The following is a 24,820-nucleotide window of genomic DNA, read 5'->3' as shown; positions in this document are numbered from 1 at the left end:
AAGCTGCTGTGTGGCGCACTCCTCTTCAAGGTTCCAGTCAGCCTTGCCTTCCCCCAAGAAACTCCCTATTTTCATCCCTGACCGTAAATCAACATTCAGTACCCTCTGCGCATGCTTAGTCCTCACTTGAGATGCACTGGACATTCCTCCTCAGAGTTTGCTTCCTAAAGATTTATAAAGATCTTTGGGGTTCCCTCAAGCCTGCCCCTGCCCCTTGTGTTTAGATGGTGGTGTTTTGGCTTCATAAGGATGGGGACTCAGGTAGCTTGCTATTGGTGTATATCAGCGGCTCTCAACCTGTGGGTCCCCAGATGTTGTTGGACCGCAACTCCCATCATCCCTGAGCTCTGGCCTTGTTAGCTAGGGGTGATGGGAGTTGTAGTTCAACAACATCTGGGGAGCCACAGGTTGAGAAAAGCTGGTGTATGTGATCACAACATCAAGTGGGATAAATCTGTAGGCAACCCAAAGGCAAGAGCTACAGAAGCATACATGAATGCTTCATATAGAATAATTTTAATTGGTCATCCCATTTCAGAGGAAACTACTGAATCTCCTTTAGATATATCCAGACGAACAATAATATAGAGGCATATTTTCAAAGGAGACAACCTGGTTTGTTTTCTAGATTACTTCGTATCACTACTCTGGCTGAATTTGTCCCGGATGTTTGGCAAGATTTGCTTGATATCAAGGAGATTTGATACTAAACAGCTCTGGGGTGTAGTTGTAATAAAATCCGTCAGAAAATAAGAGAATACAGTGGTACCTCGGGTTAATTCGTTCCGGAGGTCCATTCTTAACCTGAAACTGTTCTTAACCTGAATCACCACTTTAGCTAATGGGGACTCTTGCTGCTGCTGCGCCGCCCGCTGCACAATTTCTGTTCTCATCCTGAAGCAAAGTTCTTAACCTGAAGCATTATTTCTGGGTTATCAGAGTCTGTAACCTGTAGCGTATGTAACCTGAAGCGTATGTAACCACTGTAGAGTACCACTGTACTCTAGGGCACACCCAGGTCTCAGATGCAATGAACCTATAGGGAAGATCATTGGTGGCAGTGGAAAGAGGCGAGGGAGTTTTCCAAAGCACCAAAATACCACCCTACTCTTTGAGGTCTGTCAGTTACCCCAATGCGTTATTTGGATCATGAATCTTCTACAGACGCAGTCAACACATTTACAAGCCTTTCTCTTCAGCTGCCTTCCCCAACCCTCCAAAATGTTGTTTGCCTCCAGTTCCCATCATCTTTAGCCAGCATAGCCAGCAGTCAGGGATGATGAGAGGTGTAGTTCAAAACATCTGGGAGGACATCAAATATAGGAAGAAGGCTGCTTCACAAGGTGTAGGGAGAGACGTACGATTTCACAAGAGTAAAATAAACACCATGGGCATGTCAAACACATGCAGACTCCTAACTCTCAGATAGCTCACCCCCTATTCTGTTTATGAATTGCATTCCCATCTCTCTCACAAAAGAAAAGAACATATACCGTTGTTTGCCAAATGTATGGTTGCCCAAAAAGCTAATGCTTGTTTGGACATGAAATGTGAGACCACAGAAGAATTTTGATCATGATTTCCACAGAACCATTTTATATCTAGAAATCAAAGTGAGGGGCGGAGGGGTTGAGAGTGTTTTATTGCAAAACACTTTTGCTAGTTATAGATCAGGGGTTTTTAAAATGACTAATACCCAAGAGATTCTGTCTTCCAGTTTATTTTTGGTAGCTACAGACCCTAGAAGTCTACACACCCAACTTCCCTTTTTAAAACAAAACAAAAACAAAACACCGCCACCAAGTCTGTTTTTTGACTTGGAACTGAAGGCTGTGATCAGTTAGGGAATGAATACGCAACAGGTGCTAACAGATACAAGCATCACCCAAGTCTTGCAGATGTTTTTACACACTCTGTATTTTCTGCATGTAAACCACTATTGAGTAGGAAATTGCAGGAAACCCATGTGATTGAGTTCAAACCCCACCCCTCTAATACATGTGTCTGCCTGATTATCAAATTCAACAACAGACATGCTGTGTCCATGCAGCTAATGTGTTATCTGTGAAGCAGCTGTCACAAGGCATCTTTTGAGTTGGAGAAGCCAAAAATGATAGTCCCCATGGTCTGGGAAAATGGTGTTATTTCGCTACCAATTTTCCCCACATCCCGAAGGTAACATTTGTATGGGTTTACTTTGGATATAGAATGGGGAATGGATGACCACGCTGCAAAGCCGTGGTTTTAAATTAGGGATGGAGAACCTCCAGATGTTGCTGCACTCTACCTCTCAACGTCACTCACCATTGGCCATGCTGGCTATGGCTGACAGGAGATGGAATCCAATGACAACTGGAGGGCGTCAGGTTGCATTTGGGACATCCAGATTTGAAAGGTTTAAGAAATAAAATTGGAGTTTTTACTCCCAAGTATATAAAAATCTGGATGGAAAAAATGGGCCTTTTTGAGATAGACTCCTTCCAAGATTGGACATTTAAAATTAAAAAGGACTGGTGAAGGACTATGGTTTAAATAAATGTGGGAGCTCCAGGAAGACATCAGATGTTGATTAATATGGGGAACGCAACCAGGAAAAGGGGGAGGGAAATTTGGAATTCAAAGGGTGTAAAATCATATTTTATTTTATTATATTTTAATCTATTATGTATATTAAAGGGGGGAACGCGCGGAAGGGAATAGGTTGATCTTAGGAGATGGGAAAATATTTTTAAATTGGGTCAATGATAATAAGGTTAAAATTTGGGATAATAAATTGCTGATTTTATTTGTAAGAATTGGAATATAAGAGGGGGAGGGAAGGGGAAGTCCTGGAAAGATGTTACGGAAAATAAGATCTTAAATTTGGATGTTTTGTTTTTTTATATTGTTATAATTGGAAACTCTTAATAAATATTATTAAAAAAAAAAAAGACAACTGGAGGGCGTCAGGTTCCCTACCCCAGATTAAAGAGTGAAAAAGAGAAAAGGAAAAGCCAGAATGAGCTTGAGAATGCTTTTAGGTAGCACACAATGGAGGTGTAGGTGATCAATCCTGATTTTTCCAGAGTGATCACACCCAGAATCAATAGCACAAGTGTCTGCATGTCTGGTGACTCACCAAAAAGCTGAGCTTGAGAGCCATCAAGCTGGATAAATGTGTATAAAGAAGCGATGTTTCTGACGTTTCAGAGAATTAAAAAAACAACTTTGTTCTTCAATGAAGCACATGGTTCATTGCAGTCACAGGTCTTTCTGAAAGGCTTTGGATGCCTGTTAAATGAGGCATCTGTAGGTTCGCCCCCATTCCTTAAATTAATTTGCGCCTTGAATGGCTTTGTAAATAGGCACACATCAGCAGGGAAAGGTTTGCTCAGATCTAAAGCAGCAGTAGCAACAAAATCTCCTGTTTGTTGATTTCTGTTTGCAAAGCACGCAGCCTCACCCCACCCTGGGAAAACTTACTAGCCTTCAGTGGGTGGACAAGCCCACATTTTAATATGGCAGCTGCTAAGGCGATGAAAGCACAGTGAGTTTCATGTGACCAAAGTCAGCTTGCATTTGTTGCCTGGTGCAGCAAACAGTCTAATCTCCAGTAGCAGCCCTCGATGCAGCCCAGTGATAATTTCGATGCAAAAAGAAAAGAAAAAAGTTTTTCGGAAAACAGCTTTGGAGGTGTGAAGCTCAGAACAACATTGGCAAAACCCCAGCCCTATTACATGCTTGGACACATGGTTCTGCGTAATACTATCAGCTGCCCTAGAGGATTCATAACCATGTACATGAGCATTTTTTAAGTGTTTTTTTCTAGAGAGGAGGCAAATGTGTGTGTTTAAAAAATAATAATTCTATACTCTTTCCCCTTCTGTATCATACATACATTCTTTTTGGCAGCACTGACCTTCCTGTAGCTTAAGTAGCAGAACACTGACAAAAAGGGAAAAAAAATCAGTGCTTGTGAATCGAACCTGGACCTGCTACACATTTCCGGCAAGAGGAAGGGGTGAAAACTGATAAAACATGGGACTCCGCATTGTTTGGGATAGGGAGGATTGGCACTAGATATGCTCACATTGTCTTTTTCTCCTTGCATCTAGAGGTAGTGTCATGTGTGTGTGTGTGTGTGTGTGTGTGTGTGTCCAGTATCTAAAAACAGTGCAAATCCAGTTACTTATGTGGTTATTTCATTACAATCCTGTAACAGTCTCTTCTCCCCCCCGCCCACAAGTAGTAGTGAAAGTGCATGGAAAAAAACGGACCAAGCCAAATTATGATTCACAGACAAGGTGTACCAAACCTCATATAAACACGTCCTGTGCATCCACACGAGAGTGTGTGTGTATATGTGTGTGTGTGTATATATATATATATATATATATATATATATATATATATATATATAATGTGTGTGTATATATGTATATATATATATATATAGGTTCATTTACAGTAGCAAAGTGATATTTGGATCCAACAGCATCCCATCAGATGCAAGGCTCTACTTGCTTCTCCTTGCTCCAAGTCTTCAGTTTTTGATTTCCAGGATGGATGGGTTGTGGTCTAAAATGGCGAGGATTATCTTGTCCATGTATTGGCGCAGTCTGTAGTTGATCTCTTCCTGTTCTTTGAGGGCTTCCATGAGCTGAAATGAGGAAGGACTACGTCAAAAACCTCCATTGCGACATGACATAAGGACCCTGAGCTACTGAGTGATCAGGCACACTTTGGCCTCCAGCTTATTTTTATGGAGATTACTGTATTTTTCGCTGTATAAGACACACTTTTCCCCTCCTAAAAAGTAAGGGCAAATGTGTGGGCGTCTTATGGAGCGAATGCAGGATGCGCAGCTATCCCAGAAGCCAGAACAGCGAGAGGGATTGCTGCGCAGCGCTCCCTTTTGCTGTTCTAGCTTCTGGCTTAGCCCCTCTGCCCCTTCCCCTACCTCCTGGAAAATCCCCCAAGAGCTGAGCTCCCTTTAAAGAGCTGCGTGGAGCTCCTTGGGGAAGAGCCCGCAAGCGCCGCACACATGCTCCATGTGGCTCGTGAAAGGGAGTGCTGAGCAGAGCCTGGGATGCATATAGGCTCTGCTCAGCACTCCCTTTAAATAATTTTTTTTCTTGCATTCCGCTTCTAAAAACTAGGTGCGTCTTATGGTCAGGTGTGTCTTATGGAGCAAAAAATACGGTATTTTAATGGACCAGGCAGGGGAGGGGATGGTGTGGAGATTTCCCAGTCTCTCCCCTCCACCCCCCCCACCTATCAGTGAATCAAACAGGTCAGGTGGTTAGGAAGGCAGTTGAGGCTCATATTTCCAAACCCAACTCTTATTTCCCCCATGTATTTTGCCCCCCAGTGAGAACCGAACCAAACCAACCTTTACCTAGCTCTGCCACAGGTTCCTCTCTTTCTTGCTGTGCATTTGCAGAGAAAGGGAGACCACAAAGTAGCAGAAAGGCACACAAGTTTTGAGGGGGGTGGGCATGAACGTAAACTTAATACAGGCTAGTCAAAAGCCAGCTCTGTCCTCTTTCCCAAAGCGTCCAAGCCCTAAAGGGTGAAGCGCTTCCCCTTCGAAATGAGGCACTGCCCCCTCTCCCTCCTCAACCCGGAACCTTTTTGTTGTTTTTTGAAGGGTGGGAGGACGAGGGAAAGTGTCAGGGCTTTTTTCCAGCCGGAACTCTCCGGAACTCAGTTCCGGCACCCCTCAGGTGGGCGCCATTGCCATTCTAAGAGAACACTACATCTTTGGGAAGTTGATAACCCGTTTTAACCATGTGTATAGTATGAAGAAGGACAGAAATTTAACTACCTGTTTGGATACTTTAACCCAGGCAGCAGTCAAACAAGAACAACCATATTAAGTCCAGTCAAAGGCGACTATGCAGTTACAGCGCTTATCTCGCTTTCAGGCTGAGGGAGCCGGCGTTTGTCCACAGACAGCTTTCTGGGTCATGTGGCCAGCATGACTAAACCGTTTCTGGTGCAACGGGAAACCGTGACAGAAACCACAGCGCACGGAAACACCGTTTACCTTCCCGCCACAGCGGTACCTATTTATCTACTTGCACTGGTGTGCTTTTGAACTACTAGGATGGCAGGAGCGGGGACAGAGCAATGGGAACTCACCCCGTCGTGGGGATTCTAACTGCTGACCTTCTGATCGGCAAGCCCAAGAGGCTCCGTGGTTTAGACCACAGCACCACCCATGTAAATAAAGTTTGGAATACACTACAATATACAGAAAAGAAAATTCTATCTTGATTTTCTTTTTTTCTTTTTTTAAGTACACTATTTGTTTGCTACAGCATGTCTGTATTATCTATTGCATTTTACCTTTAGAGACTCTGGGAGTTCATAAGCCTTAGAAATCTCTTGAATCTTCAGCTTTTGATCCCTGTCCCCTTGCAAAAGCTCCTTTACCATAACACCCTAAATATCAAATCATATTCTCACTTGAATAAAATACAACTGGAAAAAGTTTTTTAAAACTTTGGATTTATCTTTACAGATATTTCAGTTTCTCTTAGAAGTCAAAGCTTAGTTTAGCAAAGGTTCCTCGTGGTACAGAAATATTAATACAGTTGTTCTCTATAGCAAAGGAGAAGACAGATCCTGGTCCATCATGGTAATTTCCTAGCAGACCAGTTGATGCCTGCTGGTTGCCAGGAATTCTTGCAAGGGCTGCTGGGGCAGGTATTAATACTATTACTGCTATTAATTATAGTTTGCTCTGACTCATCAAAAACTCATTGATTGTGCATTCTTGCTTTATAAATTTAATCCGTACCAATGGACCATAAGGAGTCTAGCAAAAGGCTGTGCAGTGCTGGTGTCAAGTTGCTGTTAACTCTGTATTCACATGGGTCAGTGTGTCTGGCTGTTAACCAGAAGGTTGGTGGTTCGAGCCCACCCAGGGGTGGCTGCAGGCAGGATTCCTGGTTTGCAGGGGGTTGGACTACATGACCCAACTCAACGATTCTACATCGCCCACTGACTACAGAGCTGAAGGCAGCACACTCCGCACTCGGGGCCACAAGGAGGCTGCTCCCCCAGCCATCCGGGAAGAATACAATGACAAAGGGGAGACTAAGCAGGCTGCCCCATCTGTTGGCTAGAAAAGGGGCAGCTGCAAGGCTCTTGCTCCCCCTGTTCTCCAACAGAAAGAACACTCTGCTCCAAAAGCCAGCTGACTGCATAAATGAGGGGAAAGGACACTTTGGTCCAATCTGCCGGCCAAAGGAATAAGAGTGATCAAATGCTAATCAAGCCAAGCAGAAGATCATCCGCCTGGACCCTAAGCTGGATATAAATGCCCACTTTTGATCACCGCTTTGTTGTGGCTTTAAAGACTGATCTCCCTCCTCTACCTTTTCCCACCAATTCCCAGCCCTTGTGTGTATTTGTAAGGTCAGGTGGCCTTATTAACTTAGGTGAACAGGTTTGGAATAATTCTGCCCACCTTTCATGATAAGGAGGCCCTGTTTTGTTTTTTTTATTACACCAACCAATGTTTCAAAGCAAGCCTCCCACAGAAATCTGGGCAGTGCTTAGAAAACTGGTTTCAAAATTCTATCGGTATCTTGTCTGCTCAAGATTTTGCAATCTTACCACTAATATCGCTCAGCCCGGACACTGAGGTCCAGCTCCGAGGGCCTTCTGGCAGTTCCCTCCCCGTGAGAAGTGAGGTGACAGGGAATCAGGCAGAGGGCCTTCTCAGTAGTGGCGCCCGCTCTGTGGAACGCCCTCCCATCAGATGTCAAGGAAATGAACAACTATCTGACTTTTAGAAGACATATGAAGGCAGCCCTGTTTAGGGAAGTTTTAATGTTTGACTTTTTATCGTGTTTTTAATATTCTGTTGGGAGCCGCCCAGAGTGGCTGGGGAAACCCAGCCAGATGGGCAGAGTATAAATAAACTATTATTATTATTATTATTATTATTATTATTATACAGGTGTGTGTGCGTGGTGTATGTGTAGATGCATGCTCACACATGCTCTGCCTGTGCACTCACTTAATCAGCTGCAAACTATTTTTTTTCACACTTTACCTCATCTCTGGAGGCAGAATCAATTTCAGCGGCCAACGACTGGGCTTTTGTTTGTGTTGCAAAAAGGTTCTTGGCTTCGTAAAGACTAAGACTAAGAATCTGCCCGTTAAGGTCATCGTTCTGGTCACGAAGCTTCTGATTCTCCTATCAAGAGAGGAAGGAGAGGAGAAAGGAAGTAAATTTCGCGTCAGGCTGAATAAGAAAGCATCAGTCAGAATACCATTGTGGATATTTCCACATTGCAACAATGACAAGGTTGCTTTCTTCTGCTCCTCCTGAAAGAGGCATGGAGGTTTCCTAAATCTCCCTCACTCCAGCCCCAAGAACACCTCACCTGCTTTAGCCTTTTAATTTCGTGTTCCATTTCCACCTCTCTCGTCTTCGCATTGAATTCGCTCAAGCCGGAGGAAGAGCTTCTTCCTCGACCAGGCCGCTCACATTCTAGCTTGTACAACTGCAAATGTTCCAGCTCCTTCCGCAAATCCTCAATGAGCTGTGTGGGGAGAAGAAACAGGACACCGAGAGTACAATTTGTTAAGCCAACATACAGAATGGAATCTGGCGGTACACAGCCAACTGACAACTTAAAAATGTACCTGACAGGACTAAGCAACAACACACCCAGAAAAAACCCCAACTCATTTCCTGATTTCCTGCTATAGAGATAGAACCCTTTCCACATGCATGCGCCTGGAATCAATTCACTTGTCTGAATTGGGCTTGTTTCAAACTGAGCCTTTGGAGAGGTGGTGGCTCACTCACAACTAGGCAGTCAAGCTTTGCCTCTCTTGCAAATGACTATGGCAATCAAATAAATTAGCGGGGATGTTCTAGGGCTCACTGTGGATTGCAAGGCCAAAAAGATGCTGGACCGAGCCACTTCCAAATGGACCCAGACCTCAAACCTTTGAGTCTGCCCTTCTGAAGTCCAAGTGGCATTATTAGCCCCAATCCATGAACTGTAAAATCCATAATAATAATAATAATAATAATAATAATAATAATAATAATTTATTTATACCCCGCCCATCTGGCTGGGCTTCCCCAGCCACTCTGGGCGGCTTCCAACCAAATATTAAAATACAGTAATACATCAAACATTTAAAGCTTCCCTAAACAGGGCTGCCTTCAGATGTCTTCTAAAAGTTTGGTAGGTGTTGTTCTCTTTGATATCTGGTGGGAGGGTGTTCCACAGGGCAGGTGCCACTATCAAGAAGGCCCTCTGCATGGTTCCCTGTAACTTGGATTCTCACAGTGAGGGAACCGCCAGAAGGCCCTTGGCGCTGGACCTCAGTGTCCGGGTAGAACGATGGGGGTAGAGACGCTCCTTCATAAGATCTTGAACAACCATGACAGTTTGAAAACTGCTGCTAACCAACAACTGGTAACTTCTTTCCCAAAGCAATTCTGCGGTGCAATTTTTAAAGGACCTCTGGGGGGAGTGTAGAGAGAAGCAACGCCATGGTGTATCTGCAGTAGCGCAACTGGACGCCTTCCTCTCCCCAGGCTGCAACAAAACATGTCTGTCCTGTATCTCTCTCGGCAGACGCTGTAACCTTCCAACAGTTTGACTTCATCCCCAAAGGCACACACTTCCATTGTCTCCTGAGACAGAAATTGGATGCCAACCAATTTCTATTTAAGAAGTTCCAGTCTTTATTCACCCTTACACACGGGCAATATTAGCCCTGCACCATTAAAAATGGTTACCTACCTCCTGAGTAGCCTCCCTCTCCTTGTTAAATTCCATCCTGTTCTGTCTCAGTTTGTCCATCATCCTTTTATACAAATCCATTTCATCCTTGAGCCGCAGACTGGTGTCTTCCAATCGGTCTGACATTCGCTGCCTCTCCTGAGGAAAACGAAGAAAGAAGTTACAAGCTGCCTACAACCCAAGAGTCACTCTGTATATTCAGGAGAAATATTTTGTCTTTGGCCTCCTGGAATGGTGTCATTTCAGAGGGGAGAAGGCTTGACTGTTTTGAATGCCCCCAATGTAAACAAACAAACAAACAAACACTAAATCAAACAAAAAGCCCTCCTTGTGTACAGAAAACTTGTGGAAAATGCTAGAATGTTGGTTTTTCTAGGGCAAAGTGTGTGTTTTTTTAACATGAGTGAGCATTCAAAAAAGGCAATTTCCTACAACTGAAGAGACCGCCTTGTTCCATATGAACAGGCACAGGAAAACTCGGCCCTCCAGATGTTTTGAGACTACAATTCCCATTTTCCCTGACCACTGGTCCTGTTAGCTAGGAATGATGGGAGTTGTAGTCCCAAAACATCTGGAGGGCCAGGTTTGCCGATGTCTGCATATGAACCTCATCTTCTGAGGCCCTCCTTCACGTGCCTCCTCCTCGAGAAGTCCAGAGGGTGGCAATGCAAGAACGGGGCCTTCTCTGCAGTGGCTCCCCGCCTGTGGAATGCTCTCCCCAGGGAAGTTCTCCTGGCGCCTTCATTGTATACCTTTAGGCACCAGGCAAAAAAGTTCCTTTTTCACCAGGCCTTTGGTTGATCTGATTGACATCCTTTTAAAATGTGGCTCTCTTTTTTTGGGGGGGGGGTGTTATTGGGTTATTGTTTTTATTTTGTATATTGTTATCTTTTCTGTGAACCGCCCTGAGACCTTCAGGTATAGGGTGGCCTAAAAATTCAAACAAACAAAATAAGAGGCACAGATGACATAGGCAGGGGCCAGCAAACTTTTTCAGCAGGGGGCCGGTCCACTGTCCCTCAGACCTTGTGGGGGGCCAGACTATATTTTTTTAAAAAAATAAATTCCTATGCCCCACAAATAACCCAGAGATGCATTCTAAATAAAAGCACACATTCTACTCATGTAAAAACACCAGGCAGGCCCCACAAATAACCCAGAGGTGCAGTTTAAATAAAAGCACACATTCTACTCATGTAAAAACACCAGGCAGGCCCCACAAATAACCCAGAGGTGCAGTTTAAATAAAAGCACACATTCTACTCATGTAAAAACACGCTGGTTCCTGGAATGTCCGTGGGCTGGATTTAGAAGGCGATAGGGCCGCATCTGGACCCCGGGCCTTAGTTTGCCTACCCATGACATAGGGCTCTGCCATGCAATTCTTCCAAAGGCATTTATCAGCTCTCAGTTGTCCCCCCCTTTTATTTGTCCTAGAGGTTTGCATATGGTAGTTTGGGATATAGTGGCATATTACTTTGTGATTTACAGTAGATGCCAGGGTTTTCCAATTCCCAAATGCTTAAAAAGAAGGCTTCTTGATCCACTGAAGCCAATACAGTGGTACCTCGGGTTAAGTACTTAATTCGTTCCGGAGGTCCGTTCTTAACCTGAAACTGTTCTTAACCTGAAGCACCACTTTAGCTAATGGGGCCTCCTGCTGCCGCCGTAGCACAATTTCTGTTCTCATCCTGAAGCAAAGTTCTTAACCTGAAGCACTATTTCTGGGTTAGTGGAGTCTGTAACCTGAAGCGTATGTAACCTGAGGTACCACTGTAGGAGCTTTATCCAATGGCAGATTTGTATGCTGTCATGATATTATATTAGGGGCTGCCAGTTTATAAATACCTTTAGGAATAAAATGACATAAAGGCAAAACTCGTGCTACAGACCCGTCAGGGCTTAAGAGGTGACAGACCTGCTGCGACTGAAAGTTAAGGTGCCAAAAAAAAATTCAAGAGCTCCATTACCTCATCCAGTTTCTCGCTTTGCGATTTCAGCCGCAAAACGGTGGTTTTGAGTTCACAGTTTTCCTCCTCGAGCTGTTGAACCCTGAAATTGAAGACAAAAAATAAATGACTGCACACAAAAACATTGTCCATCTGTACAGGCACAAAGGAAGTATCTTCTTTTGCCAACTGGCAAAGTACAACTAAACATCAGCTACTGAGGAGTCCGATTTTCAGAGCACAATGCTCAGCGTCAGGGCTGGTTTTTTAAAAAATCGTACCAGTTTTTCTAATCAGTATTTTCTTTGGCCCAAGAAATTGTTCTAAGATTATCCTGCCTGCTTGCCCTCCCTCCCCCGCCCCAAATGTGACTTAAGACCCATAACATTCTCAGCCATGGCCAGTTTTGTACACTATATCAAGTTAAGGCTTGCTCAGGAGTCACTTGCTCAGGAGTCACTTCATCAAAAATTGGTCTATCAAAAGTTTGTTTCATTCTAAACTAATAACAAGAAACAGAGTCGCCATTTGTCTATTGTATTCATTAAGAACCGATTTAAATCCTGCTTTCCCATTCCAATGAGTTTCCAACATGCCTGAACAAACAGACTTAAAATAAAAACAAAACTAAAAACGGAGTGTATTTCCAAAAACAAATCCAAAGCCAGAATACCCAGTGAAGAGCATAAAAACAGGAACAAAAGAGCTATGCCAATGTTCATTAAAAGCCTAGGGAAATAAAAGTTTGCTGCAGATGCCTAATTAGGGCTGTGTGGATGCAGCAATTTTGCAGGAGCACGGAGGAAGAGCCAAGTGTGGTATTGAGAATTCACCCTCCAGAGATTTATTTTTGAAAAAGTGTACAAGTTTCTAGCCCTTATAGCTGAGAAATATGTCTTGAAATGCATAGGTCGATGATGCATAGTTCCAGACAGCAACCACAGAGAAGCATCTTGCATTAACAGCAGCTTCTGGGAAGTTTCATGTGGTTGCATATACAGTTTTCCTTGGCATGGGATTTTAAATGCTTAGATGCAGAATTTCTCTCTGCATGTAAAAGGTAAAGTTAAAGGACCCTGGATGGTTAAGTCCAGTCAAAGGCCACTAGTGTGGTGTAATGGTTAAGAGCGGTAGTCTCGTAATCTGGTGAACCGGGTTCGCGTCCCCGCTCCTCCACCTGCAGCTGCTGGGTGACCTTAGGCTAGTCACACTTTTCTGAAGTCTCTCAGCCCCACTCACCTCACAGAGTGTTTGTTGTGGGGGAGGAAGGAAAAGGAGAATGTTAGCCACTTTGAGACTCCTTCGGGTAGTGATAAAGCGGGATATCAAATCCAAACTCTTCTTCTCTTCTATGGGGTTGTGGCGCTCATCTCGCTTTCAGGCTAAGGGAGGCAGTGTTTGTCCACAGACAGCTTTCCGGGTCATGTGGCCAGCATGACTAAACAGCTTCTGGTGCAACGAAACACCATGACAGAAGCCAGAGCGCATGGAAACACTGATCACCTTCCCGCCACAGTGGTACCTATTTATCTACTTGCACTGGTGTGCTTTCAAACTGCTAGGTTGGCAGGAGCAGGGACAGAGCAACGGGAGCTCACCCCGCCGTGCGGATTCGAACCACCAACCTTCTGACTGGCAAGCCCAAGATGCTCAGTGGTTTAGACCGCAGCGCCACCCGCGTCCCTGCAGGTAAAGAAACCTTGATAGTCCACATTTCAGAAGACTGCTCATCTTGGGGCTTATGTTCACATGTTCACATTTTGTTCCCTAGATAGTCATCCCTGTTGCAACTTGGAAACGAAGCCGTTCGTAGAGGCAAGCATGGCTGAGGAAAGCCAGCAGGGTAACAATGAATATTACCTTGCGTTCAGCAGTTCGATTTCCGTGCTCTTCTCTTTCTCATACTTGCTGTATGCTTCTCTGTGCCTCTTTATCTCTTCTTCCAGAGTCTGCTCAGCTGACGTCTCTTGGTCTTTCAAGAGTTCTTCGAGTTCGTGAACTCTTAAGCAAAAAAAGAAAAAGGTCGCTGATTTATTTATTTGATTTATATACCGCCCTTCGTCGTAAGATCTCAGGGTGGTTCACAGGATAAAGTACAGGATAAAAATAAATAAATAAGTTAAGCGTGCAGCTGTTGACTAAGGGATAATTTTGCAAAATGGAATGTAACCAGAAGTAAATCAGAATTTGTAAACGCAGTGACACCAGATGTTAAGGACACATCGAGAACGGCGTGTGGAAAGTGACTTAAACAAAATGTTATTAATTTTGAAATAAGTTGTATAATTGGGATACAATTTGGAAAATCATTAAAAAACATATCTGCAAAAAACCCCAAAACAAAACAGCAAACAGAAGTACAGTGGTACCTTGCAAGACGAATGCCTCATAAGATGAAAAACTCGCAAGACGAAAGAGTTTTTCGGTTTTTGAGTTGCTTCGCAAGACGAATTTCCCTATGGGCTTGCTTCGCAAGACGAAAACGTCTTGCAAGTTTGTTTCCTTTGTCCTGCAAGTGTGTTTCCTTTTTCTTAAAACCGTGCATTCAGGGGGTGCAGTTGCGACTTGACTTCGAGGAGCAACTCATAGCACGCGATGTGGTAGCCCTTTTTGAGGTTTTTGAAGACTTTGGTGATTTTTGAAGCTTTTCCAAAATCCGTGCTTCGCAAGACAAAAAAATCGCAAGACAAAAAAACTCGCAGAACGAATTAATTTCGTCTTGCGAGGTACCACTGTAAATCCTGCCTGTGATTTCATTTGGTTGTTATATTTTCTCAAGTAATAAAAAATAGGCTTCCACTCTTCCATAATGTCCATTGTGCTGATCTCTTATTCTATTAAAATAATAATTTAATAATAATAATTTATTGTTTATACCCTGTCCACCTGGCTGGGTTTCCCCAGCCATTCTGGGCGGCTTCCAACAAATGATTAAAAATATATTAAAATGAAAATAAATACATGAAAATGTAATAAAAAAACATAGTTGCTAATAATACATTGAGTATCACATCTGGTCTGACCCTGAATCTTAGGCCAAAGAAACTCCTTTTTTTAAAGAGACTTTCCTGCCCACCCTCAAATCACAGCTATTGCAAATATTCTAAACATCTCTGTTTTGAGGGAAACCCTTTTGAAAGCAGACAGCCAACAGATCCACGTGATCATTATCACTTCCATTGTTGCTGGAGTCCTTGCTCTGCCTAAAGTTCTCAATATAGCTCTGTGGCGGCTACAGAAATGAAACAGCAGGCAGTATACTAGATTACCTGTGAACCAGGTGTGTGTTCTCCTGTTTCAATTTGCTCTTCAGGTCACCGTTTGTCATGCTGTCATTTTCCAGTTCCGTCACTTTTTTCTCTAAATAAGTAACCTGTAAAAACGAATTATGTATAATTTGAATTATGGTGCTGGAGGAGACTCTTGAGAGTCCCATGGAGTGCAAGAAGATCAAACCTATCCATTCTGAAGGAAATCAGCCCTGAGTGCTCACGGGAAGGACAGATCCTGAAGCTGAGGCTCCAAGACTTTGGCCACCTCATGAGAAGAGAAGACTCCCTGGAAAAGACCCTGATGTTGGGAAAGAGGATGACAGACGACGAGATGGTTGGACAGTGTTCTTGAAGCTACTAACATGAGTTTGACCAAACTGTGGGAGGCAGTGAAAGACAGGAGTGCCTGGCGTGCTCTGGTCCATGGGGTCACGAAGAGTCAGACACAACTAAACAACTAAACAACAACAAAAAACGAAAAGGGGTGTAAGCTTCTGTCCATAATGCAGTGATGGCCAAACTTGGCCCTCCAGCTGTTTTGGGACTACAACTCCCATCATCCCTAGCTAACAGGACCAGTGGTCAGGGATGATGGCAATTGTAGTCCTGAAGCAGCTGGAGGGCCAAGTTTGGCCCTCATTGCTAGAAGGTTTACTGAAAATATAGACTAGAGGAAAGAGCAAGTTAGACCCTTAACGGTTTATTAGAATCATAGAGATGGAAAGGGACCATGAGGGTCATTTAGTCCAACCCCCTGCTATGAAGGAATCTTTTGCCCAATGTGGGGTTCGAACCCACGACTTTGAGATTAAGAGACTCATGCTCTACCGAGTGAGCTAATCTTAATGGTTTACAAACGGTAACAGCTTGGGAAATGTTGAGAGTGTAGCAGACTGCACTTTATCTGCTTGCATTGACTGCGTGTAGGAAGAAGAAGACCTCATTCAGCACCAATTTGGGTGCCATAAAGTATTTCACCACTGCTGGGGGCTGGTGGGCCACCAGAAATTACTTTGTGGGCCTGATTTGGCCTGCAGGGCATGAGTTCACCACTCCTAGTGGGGGGGGGGGGCATGGGGTTTATTGCTTTGTAGTTTTTTCTATATATTTTTTTACAGTGGAACTTCGGTTTTCGACTGTAATCCGTTCCGGAAGACCATTCGGCTTCTGAAACGTTCGAAAACCGAGGATCGATGGGCTGGCTTCAAAGTCAATGGAGAAAAATGAAAAATGCGCCTTGGAAGCCGTTTGGCTTCCAAAAAATTGCTCAAAAACGGAAGTATTCACTTCCAGGTTGTCGGTGTTCAGGTTCTGAATTGTTCAGCCTCTGAAGCATTTGACAACCAAGGTTCCACTGTATTAAATTTTCTGTTTTACATTTTAGAATATTCATTTAAACAACCTTAAAATATCAAATGACTTCCCTTCTTCTCTTTCCGTGGTTCGTTTTGCATAACATAAATCCCTGCATATTTCATATAAAGGAAACCATGCAGTATTCCATTATTACATCCAACAATACTTATTTATACGGTTGAATTTATCTTCATGCTGCCCACGTTCTCAAATGCACACAATTTCCCCCCATATATTCAATAAACACCTCCCAATCTACTTTAAACGTATGTTCTTCTTGTTCTCTTCTTCTATAGTTTGTCTTCTTTGTAGCTTTCCTCTTGTTGTTTTTATTATGTATTTTATGCTTCTATCTTCTCTTTTTATGTTGTGAGCCGCCCTGAGATGAAGGGTGGCATACAAATTTAATAAAAATAAATATATAAAATAAAGGGATTATGCCAAGAGCTTGGCTTTGTTTCACCAGCCACACTTTCCCTAATTTAAAATTGCTCCCCAGTTTCTGTCTACAGTGGTACCTCTGGCTGCGAACGGGATCCATTCCGGAGGCCTGTTCGCAACATGAAAAGAATGCAACCCGCAGCGGCGCGTCTGCGCATGTGTGGGTTGCGATTCACTGCTTCTGCGCATGACGTCATTCTGCGCGCCTGCGCATGTGCCAGCGGCGAAACCCGGAAGTAACCCTTTCTGGTACTTCCGGGTCACCGTGGGGCGTAACCTGAAAGAATGTAACATGAAGCGGACGTAACATGAGGTATGAGTGTATAGAGTTTGGATTTGGATTTGATACCGTGCTTTATCATTACCCGAAGGAGTCTCAAAGCGGCTAACTTTCTCCTTTCCCTTCCTCCCCCACAACAAACACTCTGTGAGGTGAGTGGGGCTGAGAGACTTCAAAGAAGTGTGACTAGCCCAAGGTCACCCAGCAGCTGCATGTGGAGGAGCGGGGACGCGAACCTGGTTCACCAGATTATGAATCTACCGCTCTTAACCACTACACCACACTGGCTCTCCTATATCACACTTACACTGCATGAGACTTCAGGAAAGCGTCAGGACTATAAACTGACAGATAAGAAAAAGCAGCTTTGGCACATTAGCAAATCCCCAGAGTGGGGAACCAATGTTCCTCCAGATGTTGTTGGACTCCACCTCCCATCAGCCTCAACCAGCGTAGCCAGAAGTCAGGAATGATGGGAGTTGTGGTTCCCCACCCGTTCCACATTGACACCTCACCTTTTCTGTGATATCGTTATCGCATGAGTCTATGCTGTCTCTGAACAAGTCCTCTGTGCTGCCGTTGCTGCTGCTGAAGTTGCTGTTGTGGAAAAGTTGCCTGTTGGGAAGACAAGAGGAGAGCTGCTTTGACCCTTTGGAGTAGTGTTTCTCAACCTGCGGGTCCCCAGATGTTGTTGGACTACAACTCCCATCATTCCTAGCCAGCATGACCAGTGGTCAGGGATGATGGGAGTTGTAGTCCAACAACATCTGGGGACCCGCAGGTTGAGAACAGCTGCTTTGGAGTAAGAAAGGGGGCTCTGTGAGCCACTTTAGCGGAGAAGCCTCCAATGTCTAAACAAGTCTGTATTTAAGGGCCAAGTCTCAGGTAGAAATGTGCGCTGATTCTTACCTGCCAAAAGCCGTACTTGTTATTTTTCTGTTTGGGCTGGAAGAAACAAAAAAAGAAACAACATAGGATGAGTTAAGGTTAACCCAAAGCTGTGGTTTCTGTATTATGGCCAGGGCCGGATTTAGGTTTGATGAGGCCCTAAGCCACTGAAGGTAATGGGGCCCTTTATATGCCCAGCTGCCCTTTGTCAACAACAAATTGCCACTGTTTTTTGTGTTGAATATATGTTATATGGTAATTTATGGACCTAATAGGCCCATACACAACACAAAACACTGTTGCTCTATGTAGGTTTTATTTGATTTGTTCTTTATCTTATATTTTGGAAATGTCCCCCCCCCTTGGAATTTATCCTATACTTCTTTCAGAATTTCACAATGACACAGATATTGAGGTTTCACTAATGTGCAACTTTATTCAATCAATGAAAACTCAACTAAAAGGGAATCCTATGCAGGTCTACTCAGAAGCAAGCCCGACTAACCTATTCAGTGTGTGCAGAACTGCAGCCCGCAACCATAATGAAATCATATTCTTCCTCATTTATTACTAATTTTTAATTCAATTTAATACTAGTTATTAATATAACATCACTATCAATGCCCAGGGTTGCTTGAGGACTCTTGAAATGTTCCTGCAGGTCCACTGTGTTTACTCACCTGTTTGCTTTCAGGTTTTTCAGCCTGGCTTCCAAGTCATTCAGCAGGTTGATTTTCTTACAGCACTGTGTGCAGTAGACATCCAGCAGCTCGCTATTGTAAATATGCCTCATTTTTCTTGGCGTCTGGCCGGCACTGTTGGCAGAAAGGCAAAGAGGTGTTCAAACGGGTCCTGTGCGGACCAGCCATAAATCACACCCACCCTTCTTGAATGATGACACCAGTGTTGCTCTTACCGCAACATCTGCAGCAGGGTGTTAACCCCAGGAAGTTGTTGCCTGCATTGCCCTGTTCCTAGTATGACCCCCAAATCTGTGAGATTTTACAGTAAGAGCCAGTGCAGATATATTTGATTTATACCAGGGTTTTGCAAACTTGGATCTCCAGCTGCTGTTGGGAGTACAACTCCCATCTTCCCTAGCTAGCAGGGCCAGTGGTCTGGAATGATGGGAACTGTAGTCCAAAAACAGCTGGAGACCCAAGTTTGGGAAACCTTGATCTACACACATTCCAGTCCTCCTTCTCTTGACTGTTGGCTTTTGACCAAGATAGATTATGGATATATAGTACATGGTTCAGTCAATTAAGGCTACAATCCTATACCCATTCATCTGGAAGGAAGGCCATTGAACTTACTCCTTTGCTTCATAGTAGACTTCTAGAAGGGGAGGTGGGTGACACTGTGGGTTAAACCACAGAGCCTAGGGCTTGCCAATCAGAAGATTGGCGGTTCGAATCCCCACAACGGGGTGAGCTCCTGTTGCTCAGTTCTAGCTCCTGCCAACCTAGCAGTTCGAAAGCATGTCAAAGTGCAAGTAGATAAATAGGTACCACGCTGGCGGGAAGGTAAACGGTGTTTCCGTGCGCAGCTCTGGTTTGCCAGAAGCGGCTTAGTCATGCTGGCCACATGACCCGGAAGCTGTATGCCGGCTCCCTCGGCCGATAAAGCGAGATGAGCGCCGCAACCCCAGAGTCGGTCATGACTGGACCTAATGGTCAGGGGTCCCTTTACCTTTACCTAGACTTCTAGAGGATTGTGCTCAGTCAGGATTCAGTGAACTGAGTTACCTGCTATCCTCTGGTAACAACTCATTGATCCTTCATTGTCTACATGAAGGCGGCAAGAGGAATAAGAGGACTTGGTCAATAACACCACACTTCCATAGGTGAAATTCAACATTAGCTAAACTGTAGCCAATGTTGACAGCCTGGCTTGATGGATAGGATTGATTCCTTCCTCAACACTTATGTAAGCAAGTATGAGGAAGGCTTGGCCTAGGTTCCTCTGGCCTTACTGAAACAGCACCAACTTCCATTTTTCTCTTAGGATGTGTTATCATATGCATGGTTGTTAACTCAGGGGTTCATCCCTGCTATGTGGATTAAAGGTCTCTACAGCAGCCTTCCCCATCCCAATGCCATCGAGTTGTTGTTCTAACTCCCAGCAAATGACTGGGTTCAATGGCAATGGAGTCTAGAACATCTAGAGAACACTGGCTTGGGGAAAGCTGCTCTGGAGATTCCCTGTTCACATAAACCACCACCTCTGTTATTTAAACAAGCATCATGATTTAGTACAGATAGGGCTGCCATATGTCTGGAATTTCCTGGACATAGCCTGTCGAAACTGCCATCTGTACGGAATTTTTGAAAACCCAGGTGTATGGCAGCCCATACTGGAAATGTTTAAAACTTCACTTTTTTTTTGAAAACAACAATAACAAACTCAATAACTTTGCCCCCCCCCCAAAAAACCCAAAACAGAAACTCAACTACTTTGCCAAAAAAAGTCAAGAACGTTTGTGTCTGGATTTTCACTTTTTGAAATATGGCAGCGCTAGTACAGAATTATTTTGCTATCCAGGCTCCCTAAATGCTTTTCCAATAGCATCTTCAACAATGATATTAATACCCCCCAGGATGTACACAAAAATGGAAGGAACCAAAAGTTCTCACCAAAGAAGAATGGATAAGTAAGACTATGCAGGCAAAGTTAACAACCAAAATAAGAGAACCTAAAGATGCAGGTTTTGTGGAAGAATGGAAGCCTTTTTTGGACTATTTAAAGAAATATTATTATATGATGGATATGTGAGCAGGATTTAAACTACAAGCAACAGAAGAACTTAAAAGATTATAGTAATGTTGTTAATGTTGTTAAGACATATGATATAGAAGACAAGGTGCAGTAGAGAGAGAGAAACAAAAACACAATGGAAAAGAAGGTGGGAAGTACCGTATTTTTTGCTCTGTAAGACACACTTTTTCCCTCCTAAAAAGTAAGGGGAAATGTGTGTGCGTCTTATGGAGCGAATGCAGGCTGCGCAGCTATCCCAGAAGCCAGAACAGCAAGAGGGATTGCTGGTTTCACTGTGCAGTGATCCCTCTTGCTGTTCTGGCTTCTGAGATTCAGAATTTTTTTTTTCTTGTTTTCCTCCTCCAAAAATTAGGTGCGTCTTGTGGTCTGGTGCATTTTATAGAGCAAAAAATATGGTAGACAAAAATCACAAAGAAAAAAAATGTTTTATTGTGTATTGAAATGTATGTGTTACATTTTTGAAAACTTAATAAAAAGTGTGATTAAAAACACACACACAAGAAAACCTTTGTAAATTAGAGATTACATGGCGTGTCATGTCTCCATAAATATGTCTTAGGGTTTGGAAAAGATAGTTGCAAGGTTCTATCAGAAACAAAAAAACAAAGGAGAAAGCAGAGGCGAAAGCTGGATTTTATACTTGTGAAAAAGGAAGTAACTGCAAAAAAAAAAAGTCTCTGGGATATATTAAGTAGGCAGTTTCTCCAACCCCCAGGAAGGAAGCAGGGGGTGAAGGGAAGGATATGGTTTAAGTGACACAAATTACCGTATTTTTCACCCTATGGGACGCACTTTTTCCCCTCCAAAAATGAAGGGGAAATGTTTGTGTGTCCTATGGGGCGAATGCAGGCTTTTGCTAAAGCATGGAGAGCAAGAGGGGTCGGTGAGCACCGACCCCTCTCGCTCTCCAGGCTTCAGGAAGCTATCCACAAGCCTTGGGAGCCCGGCGGGAAGTCGCGCCGAGCTCCCAAGGCTTGCGGACAGCAGCCTGCAGCCCGAAACCCAGGGAGCGCAGTGGAGCGCGCCCTGGGCTTCGGGCAGATATTTGCAAGCCTGGGGAGTCCGGCGGGAGTTCCCGCCGGGCTCCCCAGGCTTGCGGATAGCAGCCTGTTCTGGGGTCTGGGGTCTGGGGAAGCTCGGGCTTCCCCCGCCCCAGCCCCGTGCCTGGGGGAAATATATATTTTTTTCTTTATTTATTCACCCCCCCAAAAAAAAACCTAGGTGTGCCCTATAGGGCGAAAAATATGGTACCAACCTGGAAGAAACAGATGAGCCAAGATCCGAGTAGGCATTTGTTCGGCTTTCGTCGTCAGGGCAAGGGCTGCTGGGAGTGTAGTCCACATCGTCGCCTTCTCCGTAGTCTTCAAACTGTTCTTCGTTACTGATCAAGGAGGCAGTGGAATAGGTGGAGAGGTCAGATGCCGCGGAAGGGTTGAGGGGGCTGGACCTCAGGGCGAGAAAAGGAACGTCAGAACACATGCAAAGAGGCAATTCGAATGGGACGCCTTCCGTATTCAAGGCCAAATGGTGCCTTTAGGTCACACCCATTGCTCACTTTGAGAAAACAGGGATGAATGGGGCAGAGAAGAGACAGCCACCCTAAGGTTTATGGGGAAATTCAGTTTGGGGCCGTTAAGTGGAGAAGGGGAAGGACAGAACTCCACCCCCCCAGGTTTTGGACAACACGCAATTATTCCACAGGATAGTTTTCACTCCTTTTCTACGACTCTTTCATTGTATTTGTGTATTTTTGAAACACGTAATAAAAATAATCTTGTAGAGAAATTATTCCACAAGAGCCGCTATTTCTCTCATTGATTCACCCATTTTACGCTACCCAGTGACTTTTGTTCTGTACATCTTGTCGATGTATATGGAGTGGTACCTCTAGATGTGAACGGGATCCGTTCCGGAGCCCCGTTTGCATCTGGAAGCAAATGTAACCAGTGACGGCACGTCTGTGCACACACGCGTCGCTTTTCGCCGCTTCTGCGAATGCACAAGCGGTGAAACCCGGAAGTACAGTGGTGCCCCGCAAGACGAATGCCTCGCAAGACGGAAAACCCGCTAGACGAAAGGGTTTTCCATTTTGGAGGTGCTTCGCTAAACGAATTTCTCTATGGGGTTGCTTCGCAAGACGAAAAAATCTTGCGAGTTCCCGCGGGTTTTTCCCCGCTTTCCCCCCGCTTTTCCTAAGCTGCTAAGCCGCTTAGCAGCTGATCCGCTGATAAGCCGCTTCTCAGCTGATCGCTAAAAGCCGCTAGACCGCTAATAGCGCTAATCCGCTAAGCTGTCAATGGGCTTGCTTCGCAAGACGAAAAAAACGCTAGACGAAGAGAATCGCGGAACGGATTCTTTTCGTCTTGTGAGGCACCACTGTAACGTGCTCCGTTACTTCCGGGTTGCCGCGGAGCACAACTCGAACACGCTGATCCCGAAGCACATTCAACCCGAGGTATGACTGTATAGGAAAGGCGATGCAGAGCTTTCTACTCACTTATCTCCAGGCAGGAAGAGGCCACCCAGCATGCCATCCTTCTCCTCACTCCGACACACATCCGACGCCTCTGAGCTGTGGGCGCTTTCAATGGCACTGTCCATGTCGGACTCATGGTGGACTTCCTGCTGAGCCAGGGTCATGTTGTCTTCATCGGGAAAGAGATCCGATTCACTGTACGCACTTTCACTGTCCAAATAGCTGCCGTCTTGAATTTCAGGACCCTGGGAAAGAGGGAAAGAGAGCCTTTAGGATCGGAGGAATATAAAACCTTGATGATGGCTGTGATAGGGAGAAGAGGGTAACAGCCCTTTTCCATTAAGTCTGTTAGTAGCCCCAGTCGGGACGCCTGATGCTGAACTCCATCTCACTTTGAAAACTGTAATGTTGACTTTGCCTCGGACAGCTGAGCGGGTTCAAACAGGTTGCCCAGAAGCTGAGCAAGGCTTGCCAAATTAGAACGAAGCAAACTAGTTTAAATTTAATCTGCAATATACCCTTTGCCAGACAGCAGAGCTTGGGCTTGGAGCTTCAAAATCAGGGTGGTGGCGGTGGCAAAACCCCTAAAATCTCTGTCTTTTCCAGTGTTGGGAAGTATACAGTAATGGAAGATTGTCATATCAAAGAGTGGAATTCAGCCCCACTGAATTCAATGTGACTTATTCCCAGGTAAGTGGGTATGGTACAAGATCGCACCTGGGGTCCCAAGTAAAATAATATTGTATATAGTATAATATAGTATACGCTAAATAGGAAAAGCAGCTGAAGCACTTGTAACGCAGTACAAAGCTAACAGACAAGCCTGCAGTTTTAAGTTCCACATGCTCCAGGCAAGGACAATGTCCACTTTTGACCTAGTGCTTTTACTCCCTGCAACTTCAAATCTGATAAGAGGAATGACTGTACCTTAAGTTTCAAAATTTACCAAACAAGTACCAGAAAGACAAGTTCTTATCTATGAGTTTCCCCCCAGAAGATGTCAACAAAAGCAACAGTGGGAGTTTGGAATCAGAAATACTGAAGTAAGCCAAATGGCATGGGGAAGAACACGTTTTTTATTCACCCGCTGAGCACTAAAATCTTACTCAAAGCTTTCTGTCAGAGAAGAGTCCTCTAATTCTCCTTTCCGTGTCTCTGTGTTGTAAACACGGGCCATTACAGACCTCTGAATTCAAGTTTCTATAATGCAAATTTTGACCGATTGAGTGTATGACGTTTTTGATGTTTTCATCCCCAAAAAGTTTTTGATTTGAGTTTCTACTGAAATGAGGCTGCATTTCCCCGCCAAAAAAAATATTAGTTTTCACAATATTACAAACAAACAAACAAACAAAACAAACAAACAAACATAAATCATAGCTTTATTGAGAATTACAGTTATTAACTTTGTTAAGTAACTTCCTCGGTTCCCCTTGGTTGAATTTCACTGCATGTCCTTTTAACGGTTTTCCAAGTCCCAATTTCTATAAAATTTAACTTAAACATTAACATCCTTAAATCTTCACCTTATGGAATTAAACATATTAATTCATCACTTAACATAGATAAAATCCTAAGCCCATTAAGTATCTGCAAGCTATTTTCAGTTAGTTTAACTT

General features: G+C 44.1%; 1 protein-coding gene and 1 long non-coding RNA gene across 5 annotated transcripts in view; both read right to left on the bottom strand.

Moving 5' to 3' along the window:
- Positions 1-608: 608 nt before the first annotated feature.
- On the bottom strand, positions 609-1,100 carry LOC309335100. Its single transcript, XR_014153341.1, has 2 exons — positions 1,013-1,100; positions 609-769 (listed from the first exon to the last, which is right to left on the bottom strand). It is a non-coding gene; the product is annotated as an uncharacterized lncRNA (long non-coding RNA).
- Positions 1,101-4,503: 3,403 nt separating this feature from the next.
- The window catches only part of RAB11FIP4 (RAB11 family interacting protein 4), a 206,285-nt gene continuing 185,968 nt past the window's right edge, over positions 4,504-24,820 (bottom strand). For 2 of the 4 annotated variants that reach the window (XM_081849665.1, XM_081849668.1), the window contains 13 exons: positions 23,223-23,446; positions 21,981-22,172; positions 18,628-18,762; positions 17,969-18,004; positions 17,575-17,674; positions 14,980-15,083; positions 13,571-13,711; positions 11,732-11,813; positions 9,762-9,899; positions 8,382-8,540; positions 8,048-8,191; positions 6,331-6,426; positions 4,504-4,639 (listed from right to left, as the gene is read on the bottom strand). In XM_081849665.1, coding sequence (XP_081705791.1) covers positions 4,523-4,639; positions 6,331-6,426; positions 8,048-8,191; positions 8,382-8,540; positions 9,762-9,899; positions 11,732-11,813; positions 13,571-13,711; positions 14,980-15,083; positions 17,575-17,674; positions 17,969-18,004; positions 18,628-18,762; positions 21,981-22,172; positions 23,223-23,446 — 1,668 coding nt within the window. In that variant the 3' untranslated portion in view covers positions 4,504-4,522. The remainder of the gene's footprint in view (positions 4,640-6,330; positions 6,427-8,047; positions 8,192-8,381; positions 8,541-9,761; positions 9,900-11,731; positions 11,814-13,570; positions 13,712-14,979; positions 15,084-17,574; positions 17,675-17,968; positions 18,005-18,627; positions 18,763-21,980; positions 22,173-23,222; positions 23,447-24,820) is intronic. The other 2 variants (XM_081849666.1, XM_081849667.1) reach the window with 2 other exon arrangements.

The sequence above is a fragment of the Podarcis erhardii genome, assembly GCF_964252035.2.
Source record: "Podarcis erhardii genome assembly, chromosome: 2".
NCBI lineage: Eukaryota > Metazoa > Chordata > Lepidosauria > Squamata > Lacertidae > Podarcis > Podarcis erhardii.
Note: the sequence above shows the minus strand (reverse complement) of the source record. Positions and strands in the feature narration are given on the sequence as shown.